The sequence below is a fragment of the Gopherus evgoodei genome, chromosome 1 (genome assembly GCF_007399415.2).
Source record: "Gopherus evgoodei ecotype Sinaloan lineage chromosome 1, rGopEvg1_v1.p, whole genome shotgun sequence".
NCBI classification, from domain to species: Eukaryota; Metazoa; Chordata; order Testudines; family Testudinidae; genus Gopherus; species Gopherus evgoodei.
Genome location: NC_044322.1, coordinates 278218981 through 278236696, shown reverse-complemented (window position 1 = coordinate 278236696; position 17716 = coordinate 278218981). Strand labels below are relative to the sequence as shown.

The 17716-nt window shown below is 39.6% G+C and overlaps 1 protein-coding gene across 4 annotated transcripts in view; it reads left to right on the top strand.

Moving 5' to 3' along the window:
* The window catches only part of SCYL2 (SCY1 like pseudokinase 2), a 61334-nt gene extending 44732 nt beyond the window's left edge, over nt 1–16602 (top strand). For 2 of the 4 annotated variants that reach the window (XM_030548457.1, XM_030548455.1), the window contains 6 exons: nt 2700–2818; nt 4455–4555; nt 5885–5951; nt 6085–6174; nt 7758–7877; nt 10679–16602. In XM_030548457.1, coding sequence (XP_030404317.1) covers nt 2700–2818; nt 4455–4555; nt 5885–5951; nt 6085–6174; nt 7758–7877; nt 10679–11305 — 1124 coding nt within the window. In that variant the 3' untranslated portion in view covers nt 11306–16602. Of the gene's footprint in view, nt 1–2699; nt 2819–4454; nt 4556–5884; nt 5952–6075; nt 6175–7757; nt 7878–10678 lie in introns of all 4 variants that reach the window. The other 2 variants (XM_030548456.1, XM_030548454.1) reach the window with 1 other exon arrangement.
* Nucleotides 16603–17716: the final 1114 nt, after the last annotated feature.

Below are 17716 nucleotides of genomic sequence, written 5' to 3'. Positions count from 1 at the left end.
GAGGTGTGCAAGCTCGCAGGTGGAGCTCTTAACTGCAGTTAGAACAGAGGTGAGAGTGGGCCAGTACAACATACTGGTAAGAAGTGGCCACCAATACAGGCCCATACACAGGCAACGACAGCGCTTTAACATCGCTGCCTCTTTTGCTCCCCGCTGTCGGTGGCCCTGCCAATAGGGACCCTAAGGACAGGAGGGGCAGCTGCCCCAGGGCCCAGTGATTTGGAAGGGCCCAGGGCTACCGGCCGCTGCTACTGCAGCAGTGTCCGGAGCCCCAGACCCTTTAAATTGCTGCTGGAGCCCCAGGGGGCATGGGCCACTCTCAGCACTGAAGGGGTGGCTGGAGGAGGCTGACCCTCCGCCCCTCCCCTTCTGCCTGAGGCCCTGCCCCTTCCGGGGGCCCAGAGCTGGGCCTCTGTACTGGCAAGCCTTTTATGTTTCATTTCACACTAACTCAGGGATGAAAGTAAGTTCTACAGTGGAGAGGTGCCTGTGGGGCAGAGAGTCAGTATTTTGTTTACAGAGGCAGGGTGATTAAAGATAAGAAAGGACTGGTGATTAAGTTAAGGATCTGGAAGTTTAGCCTATAAAACAAGGGTCCCTGGGAAAGTGGGTGGGTGGGAAGGAGGAGGGGTGGTTTTAGAGAGAACATAGCCAAGCCCTCGGAGCCAAGGTTACATTCAGAAAGGGGGAAGATTTGGGGGCATAGGTGAAAAGAAGGGCCGAAACCGCAGGGAATGGATAGCAGTGATATAGAGAAGTTCCCACTCTACTTGTGGTACTTATGTGGTCCCATCACCATAGTATCTGAGCACCTAGCTCTCCTCATAGCCCCTCGTGAGGTAGAGCAGTACTGTTGTACAGAAGGGGCAAATGGTCCCAAGTGATTGGGATGGATGTCATGGTTGACAGCATGAAAAGCAGCCCTGAGGTCAGGAAGGATGGAGAATGAGAGTCAGATGAGAGGAGGTCACTTAACTCCCAAGAGGTAACAGGTTCTGCCCCATGCTGGGTTGTAGAGCAATGGCTGCTGTGCAGTTTTACATTTTGAAGAAAAAACATTTTTATTTTGTCATTTTTTGTTCTGAGTTCAAGAAATGGAAGGAATCAAAAAGGGTCATATAAGTATCAGATGTGTTTATGCCTCAAATTCTTAGGGTTTCAGCTGTATTCAGGCCAATTCCAGAACAAAGAACAGAAATTGCATCCACAGAGTCAAAAAAGTCAACTATTATTATGACATTGATTTTGTATTATCTACTGGGGACCATCTGTGTGCTCAGCAGTGTTCAGAATATGCCAGAAAACGTAGTCCCTGAGACAATATGTATTAAATGTGTAGCCCTGGATAAGATGGCTTAGATATTTAAGTATGAAGTGTATAGTTATTAAGCACATGTTAATATCTATGAGTGGAGGCACTAGTGGCAATAGAAGTTTTACTGGATAAGACTAGAAGGTTTGACTCTCCAACTTCCTTTCAAGAGGAAGAGTTGCCCAGAGTTCCTGTGCCTGTTTATTTTCTTTTCCTTCCTGCAGTGGCCCTGATATACCTCAGAAGTCTCAATTTTTTTCACAACTTTAAAATGTGGATTTTTCTTGGTGTTTAGTTTTACATATTCTCCGGTAAGAACTGCAACTCAATCACGGTAGTGTTATACAGTGTTGTGTTTAAGAGCTTTTGGAAAGTAACTAGCCTTTAAATGGAAGTAGAACCCCTAGAGCCCCAGTCAGGTGCAGTATAAACTCGTAGGGCCTTGGCCTAGTAGGTTCTTTCCAAAGTTAAATGACCTATTCCAAGCTTGGTGAACTGCAAAAAAGTGATAGAAAGTAATCTAGATTTTTCTAAGATTGTTTCAATTGTTGTATTCAAGAGTTAGTAACAAAGTAAAGTAAAATTATTAAATCTAACCAGTGTCTCTTAAGTGACTTGACACAAAGGCCATGGCTACACTCACACTTTACAGCGCTGCAACTTTCTCGCTCAGGGGTGTGAAAATCACCCCCCTGAGCGCTGCAAGATACAGCGCTGTAAAGCGTCAGTGTAATCAGGGCGGCAGTGCTGGGAGCACGGCTCCCAGCGCTGCACGCTACACCCGTAAAGGATGTGGTTTACATGCAGCGCTGGGAGAGCTGTCTCCCAGTGCTGCCGCTCCGACTACACTCACACTTCAAAGCGCTGTCGGGGCAGCGCTTTGAAATTCCAAATGTAGCCATACCCAAAGTGTGAGAACATGTTAGTATTAGAGCTGAGTGGGTCTAATATTTATTTAATTCTCTTTTTTTTTATATAGGAATTAAATACAGTGCTCCTATCAGCTAATTTCTAAATTATCTGCCCAAAACCCCCCGTACAGTTTTCAGGTAGCTAAATAGCCCCTGGAATCATGATTAAAGTCCCCATCTCCACCACCACCACCACCAAAATCTGAAATGCTGCCCCTGTTAGGAAACCCTGTCCTTTTGTGCCGAGATTACACTGGATTTCAGTACTTCAGTCCTTCATTTTTGTTTTTTCTAGTTTTGTGTTTAGTTGCAAATGAATCAATTTCTTTATGTACAGATTTTTCCCTGGTACTCTGACTTTTGGTCCTGTGTTCAGTTTTGTTATCAGTACGTACAGTATGTATAGTTTTCGTGGATCTCATTCACAATATTAACTACTAAACTACCGATCTTGCTATTTTAACCTTCTATATCAGGTATTTACAAATGTACATTTACTCATAAGAAGTTGGGAATTACCAAAGAACAACTTGCGGGAAAAGTATTGCCGCATCTTATTCCTCTTAGTATTGAGAACAATCTTAATCTCAATCAGGTACGAACACCGTTTTAATTGTTTTTGCACACTTTTACCTAATGAGCTGGTCTAGAAGGAAGTACAAAATTAACATAGTTCTCTGACAAAATAGTTTATATGTTAATGCATTTCAATGTGACTATAAACAATGATAAAGGCTTCCAGTGATCCTGTCAGAATTGATCGGCTTAAAGAGCAGTGTTTGTATAGTGGATCTGGTCAGTAATTCTAATTTAAGATTCGAAATGTGATGTTTTCATCTTTAAACATGTTGCATCCATTAATTATCACTAGATCTTCAGTTTTCCTCTCACGCTATCTTAAATTACAGTTTCTCCTAGAATATTTTCATTAATATTTGCCAATAAAATCCAGTATAGCTTAGTAACTGAATTACATTCCTTCAAATGTAAGAAATTGTCATCTGACAGTCTTGACTTATAGTTAATAGAAGCATGAGAGAGTACGTGGTTCAGAATAACATCTAAAAGATCTACGTTTACTTTCTGGCATTTTAGAGCATTTCTGGTTTTCTAGCCATAATGTCAGCACTCAAAAAAGTAAGTAAATATTTCAAACCGTGAGACTAAAAATAGAGGAACTGAAGTCAGCATGTCACTTCCCTGATCCATACTCCTTCTACTCATCTGTTGTTTTTACAATATAGACAATAATTTAATCAAGAGACTGATGAAAAACTTGTCTGAGTTTGAAGATGGTGGATGTAGACTATAATAAACACTATGGAAATATTTAAACAAGATTAACTTTATAAGGCTGTTGGAAAATTTTACATTAGCAAACATAGTCTATGAGTCTATATGATACCATTCAAATATGCCACAAAAATATTCAGGACAAATTGTAATGAGATTTAATCAAAGCATCAGAAACAAAAGGGCCATGGAGTAATACACCTCTTCCCTAATATAATGCTGTCCTCGGGAGCTAAGAAATTTTACCATGTTATAGGTGAGACCACGTTATATCAAACTTGCTTTGATCCACCGAAGCGCACAGCCTCCCCCGACTCCCCTCCCGGAGCGCTGTTTTACCATGTTATATCCGAATTTGTGTTATATCGGGTCACGTTATATCGGGGTAGAAGTGTATTGCAATGTCTTCTAAATGTTCTGGTAATATAATTAAGCACCTAATATTAATACAATACAAATCAAAAGCTAGAATGCATTCTTAATGTTTCTACTCGCAGCTTTGTTTACAAGAGTTGCCAGTAGTGTAGCAATGCAAATATATTGCTGTAAAAAAAAAAAAAAAAAGTGATTTCCTAAGAGGAAATTTTTAGAAAGTAAATTGGCTAAGTAACACCCCATCTTTTACTTAGAGCTGCTGGAGAGACCCTGTCACTGGCTACTTGCTGTGATGTATTTCAGTTTCACCACCACATTACTCTGGTAGTAGTGGGGGTATACCGCATGCAAAGTAGCAAAAACAGATAAACTTAACAGGCTTTTAGAAAAATTACTGTATCTGCATACCTAACGTAGGGTTTATAAACATACTGAACATACTGAACTTGTTTAAAGTTCTATATAACTGGATTTCTAGCAATACATGTTAGAACACAATGCATTTTTTTATATATTTACCATCACAATGCAAAATCTTAACTTTTCACCCATTTCCTTTATAGTTCAATTCCTTCATTTCTGTCATAAAAGAGATGCTTAGTAGATTGGAGCTTGAACATAAGACCAAACTTGAACAACTTCATATTATGCAAGAACAGCAAAAGTAAGTGTGTGTGTTGTAATGCATCTCAGTTCCCCCTATATGAGCAAATGTGAAACATCTCTACCCGTAGCAGCACATGCAGTAGAGCAGGGATCGGCAACCTTTGGCATGCGATTCACCAGGGTAAGCATTCTGACGGGCCGGGCCGATTTGTTTACCTATCGCATCCACAGGTTCGGCCACGGAGCTGCGGAAAGCAGCGGCCAGCACATCCCTTGGCCCATGCTGCTTTCTGCAGCCCCATTGACCTGGAGCGGCAAACCACGGCCAATGAGAGCCACGATCGGCCGAACCTGCAGACACGGCAGGTAAACAAACCGGCCCGGCCCTCCAGGGTGTTTTCCCTGCAAGCCACGTGCCAGAGGTTGCCGATCCCTGCAGTAGAGCCTTCAGTCATTCAATCATTGATCACTCTCTCACAAATGGGCAGTCTTATCTCCTCCCCACCACCACCACCACCACCACTTTCTCAGCAAAGATTTGAGTCCTGTATTGAGGTCTTGTATTGTAACTAAAAATTAATCAGTTTTATAAAATATGATACTGTACACTTGCTGCAAAGTATTGTAATAAAAAGAAAACATTTTTATCAGATATTTTTCTTCAGTTTTTTAGCTTATTCATGCAATATGGTAATCCACTATAGAGCTCCATTACTTAATATAGTTCTGGAGTTTGAAAATATATTTAAACAGTTGGTTTTCAGTAGTTGTTGAGGACTGAAAAATTACATTGGCGAAAAATTGAGTTCTTTCAAAAACAAAACTTACTGAAGATTGTAGGGCAGTGGTCCCCAATCTTTTTCGTCTGGCAGGCGCCAGATGACAAGCCACAGAAGACCATGATGGCGGACTAGCATCTGCCGAAATTCCGCTGACAACCGGCAATGTCAATAGGCGTCGCTGCCGAAATGCCACTGATTTCATCAGCGATGCCTCTGGATGACACAGCTTGTCGGCGGCATTTCGGCGGATGCTCATCTGCTGGCCAGTATGCGGGCATCACGTTGGGGACCACTGCTCTAGGGATATTGTATGGGATTTACCGTGCGCTTAAGTCAAATTAAGCTAAACTAGCTATACATATCTACTCCTTTTTAGGAGAGAAACAAAGAGTATTTGAAATTGGCATTAAATAACTCACTACAATTTTAAATACTGCCTTTTCTAATCTGTGTCTCATGCATGCGTACTCACTCTAAATACAACAGTGTTGTGATAAGAAAAGTTTTCTTTGTTAATTCTCTTTAGAGTTATGAACTTTGCTGAATTAGGGTTATTGCTTTGACTGGGAGCCATCTTTTTGTAATATTTGTACTCTGTACTACAGATCTTTGGATATAACTAATCAAATGAATGTACCTGAAGAGTCAAAATCTAATAGTACAGGTAATCAGGTAAGAGACAATATTTTGCATTGGCTACACACAGGCGTCAAATTTGAAATTATCTCTGAAATATTTGGTTTATCTTAATCATAAATTACAAAATTTAAAATTGTTCATGGATAATCTTTTTCAGTTTAAACAGATTGACAAGGTGTTTAACAATACTGGAAATGACGTTCCAACTAGTGGATCAGATAATAAAGAAAATGGATTGTCATCAAAACAGAAAAAGGTAAGCTCTCTTTCTGAAGGTGTTTTGTTATGCAAATACCTTTGTGTAAAAGGCAAATGTGTTGGAAGCCAAAGGCCTGTGTTGTATGAAAAAGTATGCATGTAAGCACCTATCATATATTTTAATGTTTAAAGAAAATAACTGACCAGTTTTGCTCAGCACTGCTCTCTTAATGTCCACATGGTGAGGAGCATTGAGAAATGTTTAAATTCTTCATTATGTTCCTGAGTCTCTTTGAAACAGTTTTACTGAAAACTGACATTGTTTGTGACACCAGCAGTATAGGCAGCAAGTCATATTATTAACTAGTTTCTTTCCTACTTCACCAGCAACAAAACTGCCCAGGACGCCAGCTGCCTATATAGGAACAGTTTAAACTCAGCTGTTCACTCCCTGGTTCAACCCATGGGATTAGGAGCCATTTCTGGCACCCTTTTAGTTTCACTCACAGTTGTTGGGGCTGGATGAGGAGGGAGGAGAGAAACCAATGTGACAGTGACTTTTCCCCTTCCACTGGCTTTTATTAGCTCTGGGTTTAAGCTGTGCAGCCAAATGCCTATTCTATTCTGCCCATGCCTTGGTCTCACCCCCCTGCCAACTGTGAGTGAAATTAACAAGGATACCAGAAATGGCCCCTAATCCCAAGGATTGAACCAGGGAGTGAACAGCTGAGTTTAAACTGTTCCTATGCAGGCAGCAGGCATCCTGGGGAGGCTTCTCCTTCAGCCAGTCCCCCTGCTCCCTGCTGCAAGCTAGAGGGGAGCCACTACAGCCCCTGCTGAATGCGAGGGGTCGGAGGAACGCGGAGCCTAGCCATGTCAGCAGCCTGGCTGGGGGAGGAGAGAAACTAATGTGACAGTGAGTTTTCCCTTTCCAAGCTTTTATTAGCTTTGAGTTTAAACTGTTTTTTTTATTCAGCCAAAAGAGGTGAAAGTAAGCCAGTACTCAGTGCTCCACTTATTTGCCGGTACGCTGGTGCACCTTTTCTTACTGGTACTCCAAACCGGTTTACTTTCACCTCTGCAATCCACAAATACAAACATAATTTTAGAGTAAATTAGTGGTTTAGATTTTGCTATCAGATTAAACATACATTATTCTCAAGAAACACCAATTACACTGACTTCACAAATTTTTTTTGTCAGATTATATTAGCTGATATTTCTATTTCAAGGAATACATGAGAATACCTACATAAAATATGTTGATTTTTTTTAAAACCCTGCAAATTATGGGTCAGAGGTAAGGCAGCTGTGTTGTAATGAAATAGCCATTTCTTTATACTCGTTAAGAAATTATGTGAGCAGTGTTAATTTTATGATATCTTTAGCAATTCATTTCCCTTGCTTTTTAACTACTTAGGTTTTCTAAATGTGATACATTTTTGTGATAAGTTTTTTTTTTTTTTTTTGTCACTTAGCAACATTAGCCAGTTTTGAAATGAAGTTTATTTTTGGAATAAAAAGTATGTACTGTATCATTAAATAGCTAGGACTGTCATTTATATTTAATATATTATAAATTAGGTAACTATTCATGAGACATACTTTCCAATGTTAATGCTAATACTTTTTGTTTTAAAGGTGTCACTTACACTTGAAGAGAAGCAAAAGTTAGCAAAAGAACAAGAACAGGCACAAAAATTGAAAAACCAGCAACCACTTAAGCCTCAATCCCACACAATCACAGCTCCAGTCAAACAGGTGAGAAAAGATCTTTACTGAACAGTTTCCACGGTAACCTTGCCCCTACCTCCTTGCAAATGCTGTATGCGTTATAAAAGTGATCATTTTCTATGTCTTACCTTCTTGATTTTCTGACATTCCCCACTCCCCATTTTCAGTGGTGTCAATACTATAGAGTCAATGTAGCTAAATAATAACAAATTGTTGTTTTCTGTTCAGTGCTTCAATAGCAATATTAATAATATTTATTATTTATGACACAGTAGTGTCCAGAGGCAACATCATGATTTGGAGTCTCATTATTCTAGTTACAATACAAACTTGCAGGAAGACTGTCTCTGCCCCAAAGAGTTTACAGCCTGAATAGATAAAGATAAAGGGAGGGAGGAGGACAGGAATACAGCACATAAGCAAAGCAGAGTGGTGATTTGCATGCTGTTCGATACACTTTTTTTCAAGTCATGTCTGTGTAAGGTAGGAGGAAATGAGTTAGCAAGTATGAAGAACACGAGAAGGAATAGAAGGATGGGAGATATTTAAGGATAAAGGATCAAAAATGTGATTAGGAAAGAGAGAGGACAGAAGGGCAAGGAGCATGGAGGGTAGGTAGAGCAAGGCTGGCATCAGAGGGGTTCTAATGAAGATGAGATTGGAGCAAATAGTCACTCAATAAAGGGGGGCAGCAGTGGGTCTCCGCGCACTGCTGCCCGCCGGTGCCACCCCCGCAGCTCCAATTGGCCACAGTTCCCAGCCACTGGGAACTGCGGAGTCGACGCTTGGGGTGGGGGCAGGACACACACACACACGGCCATAGGGACATGCTGGCTGTTTACGGGAGTGAAGCAAAGTGGCATGGAGGGAGGGAGACAGAGCGGGCAGGGAGCCACCTTAGCCCTGCTACTGGCACATCTCTGCGTTCCTCTTGGCGGGGAAGGGACAGCAGGTCTCTGTGCACGGGCAGGGGCAGCACGTGGAGTTGCCTCCCTGGCCAGGGGCGCACAGAGATGTGCCAGCAGCCGTCCGCTTCCAGGAGCGGCGTGGGGCTACCAGCCACCACATGCAAGCAGCCTCCCTGCCTGAGCCCTGCTGCACTGCCAGCTGGGATTTGGGGGCAGGTTGTCAGGTATTTGTCCTGCATTTTGGGGAGCACCTTGTCGTTGGGGGCCCCATGCCACTGCATTGTTTATTTCATGATAAATCCGCTCCTGATCACTGATGTCCTGAGGGATTGTGAAAACCTTTTCTGGCACAGAAATCTGGTTCCTGGATGCTTTCAGTATCTCATGGAAGAATATTCATGGTCCCAGAGTTGGGATCCCATTCTCATCCTGGTTCTGGTTTGGGGAGTCTATTCTGGGGTGCTGTTTCATCCCCTGTCAGTTCACGTGACTCCAGAAAGTTAGTTTGTTGTTGTCTGGTTATGTACAACAGATGGAAAAAATCCAGCTTGATTTTCAGGTACAAGAGGAGCTTGCAGTGTTGATATTTGAAAAAGTTACATTGATTTCTTTGTGGCTGTTGTTGATGGTAGATACAAACAAAAGATGCTTTCTGGGTACCATCTTGCTTTAAGAATATTACAGCAACCTTTTCTTCACTTTGGTGGGATAGTCAGAACATGATTTACATATTAATGTAAATATTTTGTGTACCTTAGTTTTATTTAAAAGTTTGATAGATCTCATTACAGTAATTTCATTAAACGTGGCTTTGCCTTTTATGGGAGATTAATTTTAACTCTGTTCAAAGTAGAGTTGGTTGTGGAAAAACTTGGGGCAGGAGGACTTGTTTCCTTCCCCATTTTTTCTAAAATGGGGGAGGGAAGGAGCGCATAGAGGGGGAATAGAAGGGAGAAGACTTTCTGTCTGTCTGTCTTTCTCACACACCTTCCTGTGGGACAAGTGGGGAGGAGAAGGTAGTGGGGGAAAAAAATCATTTTTTCCTTCTCACTCTATTACAAAATGAAAAATAATATTGTTGTTGAAAACCTTTCTATGCAGCACTAAACTAGGATGGACTTGTTTTTTTACACCCTTTAATCTGAGTATACCCACTTTGCCGATCAATGAATGTCTCCCATATTTACGGCAATGGATGTCAGCACTCCTTTACCTATGGTTAAAGACCATAAAACCGCATCTTAGTTATTCTTGATATTTGAAGTCTGTGTGCAACTATTATGATTTCAGACCAATATATATAGTGGTGCAGCCCAATGCATTTTGAAGAGGACAAAATGCCTGTCCTCAGATAGGAGCATGCAACTTTCAGTGATCTCAGCAAGAGTTGTACATACATGTGAAGGCTAAATTTAGACCCATATATGTAGAAAATATGTAATTTATAGTAGAGAATATTGATTTACTGAACATATGCTTAGTGCATCTTTTTCAAAACATCAAAGGATCTCAGTGCACGTATTTCATAGAGAGATTTTTTAGCATGATACTGTGAGTATTTAGGCATGTGACTCACTTAAACTTTAATGGAATCAATTGTGTTCAGTTCCCTCAAGCTGTGCTGAAAATTCTTCTCAAGCAGTCTTAAAAGTGTTAGTTTAGAAAAACAATATTTGCCAGACTCAGATGCCAAATCTGTGGAACAACTCAAACACCTGAGTACCAAAATAACCAAATTGTCCTTGTATATTAACTTTTATGCCAAGTTTGAGTGAAACATGGAATAGAATTAATTTCAGCTTCTGAAAATTGGGGTTTAAAAGTGCTTCTGCAATTAAGATACAGGTGGCAATGTAATAGTGTTGCTTGTGTGTCTGTAAGCAGCAAAAGCATGTAACTACATTTGTATGTTTTTTGCAGACAAAGGACTTGACAGATACCTTGATAGATAATATGTCGTCTTTGACCAGCCATTCCATCAGCAAACCTAAAGTTGCTTCTTCAAGTAGCTTCTCTTCTGTCTCATCTATGGGTGTTGGAATGGGATTTTTATCACCTGTTGACAGCACAAAGAGAAACATAGCAAATGGACTAAATACTAATATGGGATTTCAGACTTCTGGATTCAGCCTTGGGGCAGGTACTACAAACCAGAATTTCTTCAGTAGTCCAACTGCAACTGGAATGGCCAACGTGCCAAACTACAGCCCTGTGAGTGCTACCTCTGGAATCTCACAGCCGACACAGCACAACAGATCCCCAGACATGTCTGCTTTAGATAGTCTTTTTGGTCCTCAGAAACCCAAAGTTAGTATGAACCAATTGTCACAACAAAAACCAAACCAGTGGCTTACTCAATTTGTACCGCCTCAAGGTTCCCCGGGTGCAAGCATTTCTGTTTTGGGACCACAGATGAACGCTTTAGGACAACCTGGTTTTGGTATGCAGGGTAATCCTTTCTTTAACCCTCAGAACTTTGCACAGCCAACAAACACCATGACAAACAGTAGCTCAGCTAGCAATGACTTAAAAGATCTTTTTGGGTAAAATGTTTTGCTTTCTTTTTCAAAGATTGATGCAATTTGAATGATGGGTAAGCTGATTAACATCTTTGTATGATTGGTAAAAATTTGACTTGGGGAAACTTTCCACCTAGCAAAATAAAGACTTTTGTACTGGAAAAAAAATTTTGTTTTCAGGCTGACTGGTAGTGCAATAGAATCTCATAATTGTCAAGTTGTCTTATGTGATAAATAATCTTGGACCTTTTCCCCCCAACTTCAGGGTTTTAAGTCAGGATACATCAATCTGCATACATCCATGCACAAAAGCAGACGCTAAATATTTCATAATTGTTCAGAGATTTGTTCCAAATAGCTTTTGGATTTGTGTAGTTTTACACAAATTGAACAAAAATGGTTAAGTTGTAATAAGCTAATTTATATTGTTTAGTGCCCCCACAATATGCAAGTCTCTGTTCAATGTGTGCTAAATCCTGGTGTGGTATTGATTTGGACAGCATAAATTTGTCATGACCCTGAGTTGTACTATGGCACACTATGGAATTACACTGCATCCAGTTGTCTGATTTTTTTTTTTTTAGCCATGTTGAATGAAAATGTCTCTAATCATGTATAAGAGACTAAGGTTTTGAAGGGAAATGTTTTGGCTTTCACTTTCTCGTTAGAGAGTAAGAAGGGTTAATACAACAGTAGTGTTCAACAAGAGTAAAGTGATAATGGTGATCATTCTAATTCTCACTAAAACAGAATGGAGATTTTGAGGGGTGAAATTGTGATATTAACTCCTAAGCAATATCCAATTTAGGACACAGAAAAGCAATGCTCCAATAGTCATGCTAGATTATAACTTGCTTCACGATTTTTGATTCTCGATTTTCAGCACCAGAGCAAGAGCCGTGTACCGTTGATGTTAAACCTTTTTTCTAAATCCTGCTTAAAACATTGCGGGTAACTTAGTCAATCATGTATATTGTAAGTGAAATATTTCTGTGTTTTAGTGTCTAAGACGATCTGATCTGCCTCAAAATTGGATATAGCTTGCATAGTTACATGGAAACATTTTGGGTCACTTAACATTTTCTGTATATGTTAGAGGAGACTGAAGAGGACTGCTCAAAACTAGTGCTGTGTATAGTTTTGTGAAAAAGCAGTCTGCCATGATTGCCTTGATTTAAAATAAACAATTACTCAGGTTTTTTTTTTTCTGCCAAATTCTTATGAAGGACAAATGCATATGAAGTGAATTCTCGAAAGCAGAACTGTAAGCACTAGATTTGGTGATTAGATAACTATTTTAAATCCTTTTAATGTATTGCTCCAAATTTAATAAAGTTCTCCAGAAATTTAAGCAGTGGTTTCTTCTGCTTCCAAACAGGTAGATGTTCAGCTTGTCCATGATAAAATCTTTTGTCTGACGGTTACTACAGTTTGTTTTTAACTCTTTCCTAGGAAATTCAGGAACCTTCTTGTGTAATATTTAGAAGACTATATGGAAGACTGGCTATTTTGAGAAGGAAAGAACTAGTTAACTTTTTTTTTATAGAAAACTTGTACTTAATTTTTCAAAGCCTTTCGCTAATGAAATTGTTCTTTCAGTTGCTGCTTAAGAAACCAAAGGGCCTTATGCTGTAAATGTGACTTGTATTTTGTTAAATTATATTTCCACAGTTTTAAGCAGTAAAAACGTTAAATGAATCTTTTAAAAATACCTGTGTATTATAGCTACTGCCTTAGTCCTTTTGTTTTAAAATATCTGGGACCAGTGTGGGGGGGAAATTTTAAATGCACATTGTATGTGCTGTTGATATTTTTGGTAGATATTGTAGGTTACATTGATTTAACAGCATAATTTAAATGTGATTCTAGGACTACTGAACGTTTTCGATACATATATGGTTAATGACATTCTATACTGTGGGTGATCCTAATGTCCTTTTTTTTTAATATAAATCAACTTGCACATCTGATTTCTGAGAGATATACTTTATTAGGGCAATCTAAGGCAAGACTTTGAAGAATTACTTGAGTCTGCATTCTCCTGAATTATGTGGGAAATAAAACAGTGTTAAAAAATGACCACTGTTAATATAGTTTGTTGTAAAATCTCATATCCATGGAAGAGATGCACTCAAGGCAAAAAATTCTAATCTGGATTTTGACCACTCCTGTGCTCATGACCATCCCACACATAGAGTTTGAGGGCATTCAGGGCATTAGGATTTTGGTTCAGTCTATTAGAGAGAGGGGACAGTTGCAAAATTTGGAATTTTGGGTCCATGGTTTTAGTTAGGCCAATCTCCAATTCGAAGTATAGGGTAGTTCTTTTTATGCCATGAAGGGTTTATTTTTGAGAGAGAGAGAGATTGTACAAGAGGTAATATACTGGATAAATGTTTCTGTCTGGCTTGAATAATTTAAAATTTTTTTTGTGCAGCATTTTGGTGCAAAATTTGTTGCCCTGTGAAATGAGGCATAGTTTCCAAAATCCAGAGTTCTATGCCTACGCAATGCTTCTTGGACTCTGTAACAACAGGGATTGTTTACGAAGCTGACTATCTCCAGCTGCTTTTGCTCACCCCCAACCCACAATGATGGGTTGAACTGCAGACAGTAGTATAGTATGCAGTCTAAGTTAATACTACTGGATCAGCAGTAATATATATGGAATCTGCAGAGGTATTCGGGAAAGGATAGGGGAGAAATACAGAGACAGTGTTACAGAAGATGGCCATGCCTCAGGCCTGCCATTTTCCTAGTAAAGGAGGGAATTCTGTGGGTTCAGAGGTAAGTCGGGAAGATGGGTCACACCTATACTGCCCCTTCTTTGTTTTCTGTATCTATTTTTTTCTCCATGCATTTAGCCCTCAAATAGAATGGAAATTTGCGTTGAAATTGATATTAGCTGTAGGCAATGTGTAGAAAATATTTATATTTGTATCACCAAAATAATCATGCACTGTAAAATTAATGGTGTTGTGTTGCCTTGAACAATTAATGCAGGTTTTACGTTTCTGCCCTTCACGCTGAAATGAACTTTTAAAAATATGTGCAAACATTGCATGCATCAAGTACATTTGTTTATGTAACTCCCCAATCCTGCACTTACCTCTGTGCTATCAGACCTCCATTGACTGCAATAGAGTTCTGCGTGGGCATGGCTCTTAGTTGAGGATTGCAGTCCAGATGTGTTGTAACTTGTATTTGTTAGAACTGAAAACTGGAGTGAATATATCAAAGCAAAAAAGGGATAAGGGAGCAAGTTTCCCTTTGATCCACTTCACTGCCACTTTTTTAGTGTAAAAGACAAAATATAAACGCTGGGGAAATATAGATGCATTTCCTCTGTGTGCGAGCATTAGTTGTCGTCCTGCTGTTCTGCCATGCAGTATAAATTAGTGACTATAAGCCTATTCATAAGCTTCTGGTTCAGACCCTTTTGTACTCTAAAGTCTGGAGAATTCTGTGAAAAACAAACAAAATCAGTAAAACAAATTAGCCTTTTAAATGGGGCCACAGTATTTAGCGGCTTGAAGAGCTGCTCGACTAGGGCTGGTAGAAAGTTTGCCTGGGCAAGTGAGCTGAGTGGAGGCCATGGAACTGCCAACTCCTTTCCTGGAAGGGAGAGAGCTGAGTAGCTCCTGAGCTGATATCTTTTTTGGGAATCCAAGAGTGGAGGAAGGGAACAGAGCTGCTGCTTTTCCCATAAGGGTGGAGGATATGGAGTGGAGTTGCCTATGTGGAAGACCAAGGACCTCTTGCATATGCGGAAGGGTAGTAGCATCAGAGGAGCCTTGCAAAAAGGTACTGAGCACCCATTACTGAAAAGGGGGGCAAATTTCATTGCGGGGGTGGGTAGGGTATCAGTTGACTATTGGGGGCACAGTTGGTTATCATGAGGGAGGGAAGATGTGGTAATGTGAACAAAACAGGTGTGACCAGGGGTACCAGGGTCTTGAGGGGTTTGACAGTACAGGTACTTTAAACTGAGGATCAGCAGGCTTGGTCTTTGGACAAATAGGTTTCAAATATTTCAATTTCTGTATTGAAACTTTTTTCTTTAAAGTCTTGTCTTCCTAGTGACCTACAGTGTTGTGACACGTTACTATTTTGGAGCTTTCTTAAATACTGCATTTGTCTTTTTAAGTAAGAAACAAAAATATGGCAAGGGAAAGATGGATTTGCTGATTCTGTAGCATGCTTTGTACGTACGTGTATTTAGATGCCATGATACCACTTGTCTTGGTTACATTTCACAGTGAGAACAAAAATGAAATGGGTGAAACTTGACTTCAATCTAAACTCACCCATCTTCCATGTGGAAAAAGGATGATTTTATTTCTCTGTGTTGTGATTTGTGTGTGTAAATGTGTTTAGTATGCCTATATCTACCTGAATTGCAGCAGAAAGGGAATAGCATTTCTTCCTAAAATAACCGTATGAACACTTGATCTCAGTCTCGGACTTGAGAAGTAACTTCTTTATGGGTGTTTTTGAGTTGATTGGCTTGTGCAGTTCAAGGTTAAAGAAATGCCCTGTAAAAATGTTTTCTGTGTGTGTGTAATCCAGTGTCCATTTTATATTTGTTCTCTGCAGTGTGAGATTCATTTTATTTACTGATAATTTCTGTTTTGAAACAGCTTTCCGGGTACATTCTCCCAAACTATCTGGTTTGCAATGAGATTCTGCTTTGTACCTCATTCCGACAGGATTTGACTGATGTACAAGGAAGTCACATGAGACATTAGAGACTAGGATTAGTACCCCCAAATCCCCTTATCGTTCCAGTCCTGGCAACAAAAATCAATAGAATAAGTGGGTCCCCGATATTGAATTGGAAGTGGTTTGTTCTCATAAGTGCTGAAATTCAGGTAGTTCTAACCACTGTACAGATCTTCAGGCTTGAAGTTGTAAATCAAAACTGCTTTAATGTATTATAGGGAACTCAGGCCTTGGGCAAGATATTTAATAGAGTATTTGTTTACTTGTCTAATTGTACAGTCTGTATTTAGTGGCAGTTTTATGTTTAGACTGTAAAGCATTAAAATTCTCAAGTGTGTAAAGTGATGTTACTATAGTATCAGCTGCAATTCATGATCAGCAGAACTGTCATAGCATGGCATTGTATTTTGGTTTATTGGACATCACAGTTCTTCAATAAATTTATTCTTGTATCAACTTTTAGATCAGTAATCTTAAAAAATGTAAAATGCACAATGGGAGTTTAAAGAAATTCATACCACTTTGTACTGTGAATGAAAATGGTGTAGTTTTGAAATCTGAACAAGGTTGCTTACTAAAATAAATGAATTTTTCATATTTTCATGTTGGAAGTAAAAGTGAATATTTTTATTCCCAGCATTCCATAAAGGCAAGCAACACTAACCTATGTGGAAAACTTTAATTATCACATTTCTGTTTGCACTGCCATTAATCCAATAAGAAGGGCATAATGCAACCACGGAATGATGATTAGTCCTGGATTCAGTTTTCCTTCCCATGATTGCTGCTGAGGCATCTGTGGATGTGGAGCACATGTTGCACACATGCGCAGAATGGACATCATGAGATTCAGCAAAGAACCAGAGAAGAAGTTTGAAGAATCACAGCCAATCTTTGGAAAACATTCACAAATATTAAAACCTAAAAATTAGCATTTAATTTTTCTGTCTCCTCTCGCCATCACTGCATATTAATAAGGGCCATATTCTGTCGTCTGTCTTCCCAGTGTAAAATTCCTGTTGATACTGTTGCTCCTTTTGATCTGATCAGTTAACCAGTATTTGGGTCCTTGGGGGTTCTTTCTGATATCAGGAGAAATTAATGAAAGTCCAGGTATTTGAGTATATTCTTTATAAATAACAGGATTGTACCAACAAAGTCCTATTTCCCTAAACACAGTAGAAACAAACAAGAGCCCATTTGCTTGCTTACAATTCCAAGCCTCTTTCCAGTCAGCACAATGTGCAATAAAATCTCACTTAGTGGCTTCCTCACAGGGCTTCTCTGGCTGTCTTCTGGCGGCTTTCTGCTTCTCACTTATACAATCCCTGGCTTTTCAATCAGCCTTCAGGAAAAACCTCTCTTCTCCTGTTATTCAGGGCTTGTCTACACATACAGCTGCAACCACTGCTAGTATATTGTGTTCAACTCTGATGTCCGCAATTCAAGAAGGATGTTAATAAATTGGATTAGAAAACATGCTTTCTAGAGACTCAGTAAATTCAATCTATTTAGCTTAACAGGGAGAAAGTTTAAGGGGTGACTTCATTACAGGCTATAACTGCCTACGGAGGGAATCTACTTGATAATGGGGTCTTCAGTCTATAACAATCCAATGGCTGGAAGTTGAAGCTAGACAAATTCAGATGGGAAATCAGCTGTAAATTTTTAAGTGTGGGTAATTAACCATTGGAACAATTTACCAAGGATCATGGTA